At 38.9% G+C, this 2,113-nt stretch overlaps 1 protein-coding gene across 1 annotated transcript in view; it reads left to right on the top strand.

Annotated features, from left to right (window-relative positions):
- The window catches only part of LOC117939676 (CLIP-associating protein 1-B-like), a 62,259-nt gene that overhangs the window by 47,131 nt on the left and 13,015 nt on the right, over positions 1-2,113 (top strand). The window contains exon 29 of the mRNA XM_034865164.1: positions 231-411. Within this exon, the coding sequence (XP_034721055.1) occupies positions 231-411 (181 nt within the window). The remainder of the gene's footprint in view (positions 1-230; positions 412-2,113) is intronic.

The raw sequence follows: 2,113 nt of genomic DNA, 5'->3' as shown, positions 1-2,113 counted from the left end.
GGGAGGTCGGGAGGGCAGGAGGTCAGGAGGTCAGGAGGGCAGGAGGTCAGGAGGTCAGGAGGGCGGGAGGTCAGGAGGTCAGGAGGTCAGGAGGGGCGGTTGGGGGTGTGGAGTCTCCTCGCAATCTCCATCTTCTCTCACAACTTTTCAATTCTTTTCACATCTTGATTTTTGATTTTTTTTTTTTTTTTCCAATCGCCGTTTCCTCGTCCAACGCGCCCCCTTCATAGACCCTTCATAGCTGGGCAGGGGAGGATCTCTCAGGCCGACCCAACACCGTGGCCTCTCTGCCTGGGGAGGGCAACCTGGAGGAGAGGTGCAAGCAGGTAGAACCTCCATCAGACCGCATGAGCAGAGGGAGGAACCTTCTCTTAACTCTCAGAAACAGCCCGGGAGCAGCTGCTCATCCACGTTCTCACTGAGCGGCGTGAGGTGTTTTTAACACTAACTGCTCCTAAAATCAAGTCATGGTTCCGGTTAACCCTGGTGTTGTCCTCGGGTCAAATTGACCCGTTTCAAGGTGTTTTGTATCCGAAATATGGATTTATTTCAACCAAATTGCCCCAAAAATAACATGGATGATTCAGGTAAAATGAATGATTACTTTCATTACAGTTTTGGGTGTTTTATTTAATCTTATAGAATTTAAATTCTTTTTTATTTTGTCTCAGTATCTGGACTACATTTTGATATCTATCCATCTGTGATTCACTCAACATGCTCTGATCTCAACTATTAGTCCAAATAATTCATAATAATTCATAACTTACGCCTTTTTAACTAAAACCTTATGTATAATTTAATGCAAATGAGGTTTGGTGTCCTAGAATAAATGTAAAACCTGTTACTAAACCAGCTCAGGTTTTTTTTTTTTTTTTTTTTTAAGCGCCAAAAGCTGGAAAAAGTGACAAATAAATCAGAAAAAAATGACAAAAACTTTAGAAAAGCAACAAAAAAAGTTAAATTTTGACCTGGAAGGGTGAGTTTCATGGTTAACGGGAAGACAACACAAGGGTTAATGGCTGGGAATTTTGGGAAAATGGGTTGTAGATGTTTCAGAGGACTTTGAAATGCATCTTCAGTGTGTGCATGAGCTGCAGGTGGGGGTTTGGTCTGTGCAGTTTTAACTCCAGCTGTGACCTTGACATAACCTTGACATGACGTTTCCAGCAAGTTGTGCATGAATTTGTGCATTTTGCTTTTAACTTTGATACACGTGAGTTTTCCTGAAGAAGACATTCGTTTCGGGCTTTTGCTTAACTTTCTTGATTTGAAGCTACATGCTGCACGTCGCTCACTGCAACAAATGTGCATTTTTAACATTTAACTTAACATGTGATTTATTCTTAATGTTCACTTTCAAGTTAAGGAACTTTCTCCTGTTCCCTTTGTCTTGTTTTATTAATTAAGAGGTAATTGCTGAAGATTTCCTTTCTCTCGAAGGTTTTACTGTCATTGGACACACTAGCTGTCACTTTTATCTAATCTAAAATAAGTTATTAACATCTATAGATAAAATGGATAAATCAGATAAAATAGCAATTGAATGCAAAAGATTAAAATATATTTAAAAAATCAATATTAATACATTTTATATATGTATACACATAAATATCCAGAAATAAATGAACAAATAAATGGGGAATTTTTTTGTTTTTGTTTTTTAAAGATAATTTTTGGGGCATTTTCAGCATTCAGGGGAGCGACATGCAGCAAAGGGCCGCAGGTCGGAGTCGAACCCCCGGCCCACCGCGTCCTGGACTAAACCTCCACACATGGGGGCGCTCGCAGGATCTGAGCCATCCAGCAGCCCACTAAAATAAATTAAAAAAATATTTTATACTGTGCTATTTTTCTTTATGTTCCCATATTTAGTTATTTATTCTTTTATTTATTTCTATTTCTATTTCTACATTTTCTTGTTCTTTTACAGATGTTTTTTTTTTTTTTTTTATGGCATCACCTATGACTCCTTAGTGTGTTGTTGTCATGCTTCGGTGGCAAAAACTCTGCAATAAACCTTTAACTAACACCTCAAACAGGTCATAGCAACAGCAAAGAGACGAGTTATTTAACGTGTGTTTGTGTGTGTGTGTGTGTGTGTGTGTGTGTG

The sequence above is a fragment of the Etheostoma cragini genome, chromosome 24 (assembly GCF_013103735.1).
Source record: "Etheostoma cragini isolate CJK2018 chromosome 24, CSU_Ecrag_1.0, whole genome shotgun sequence".
Taxonomy (NCBI): Eukaryota; Metazoa; Chordata; class Actinopteri; order Perciformes; family Percidae; genus Etheostoma; species Etheostoma cragini.
This window is presented reverse-complemented; position numbering and strand designations above follow the sequence as displayed.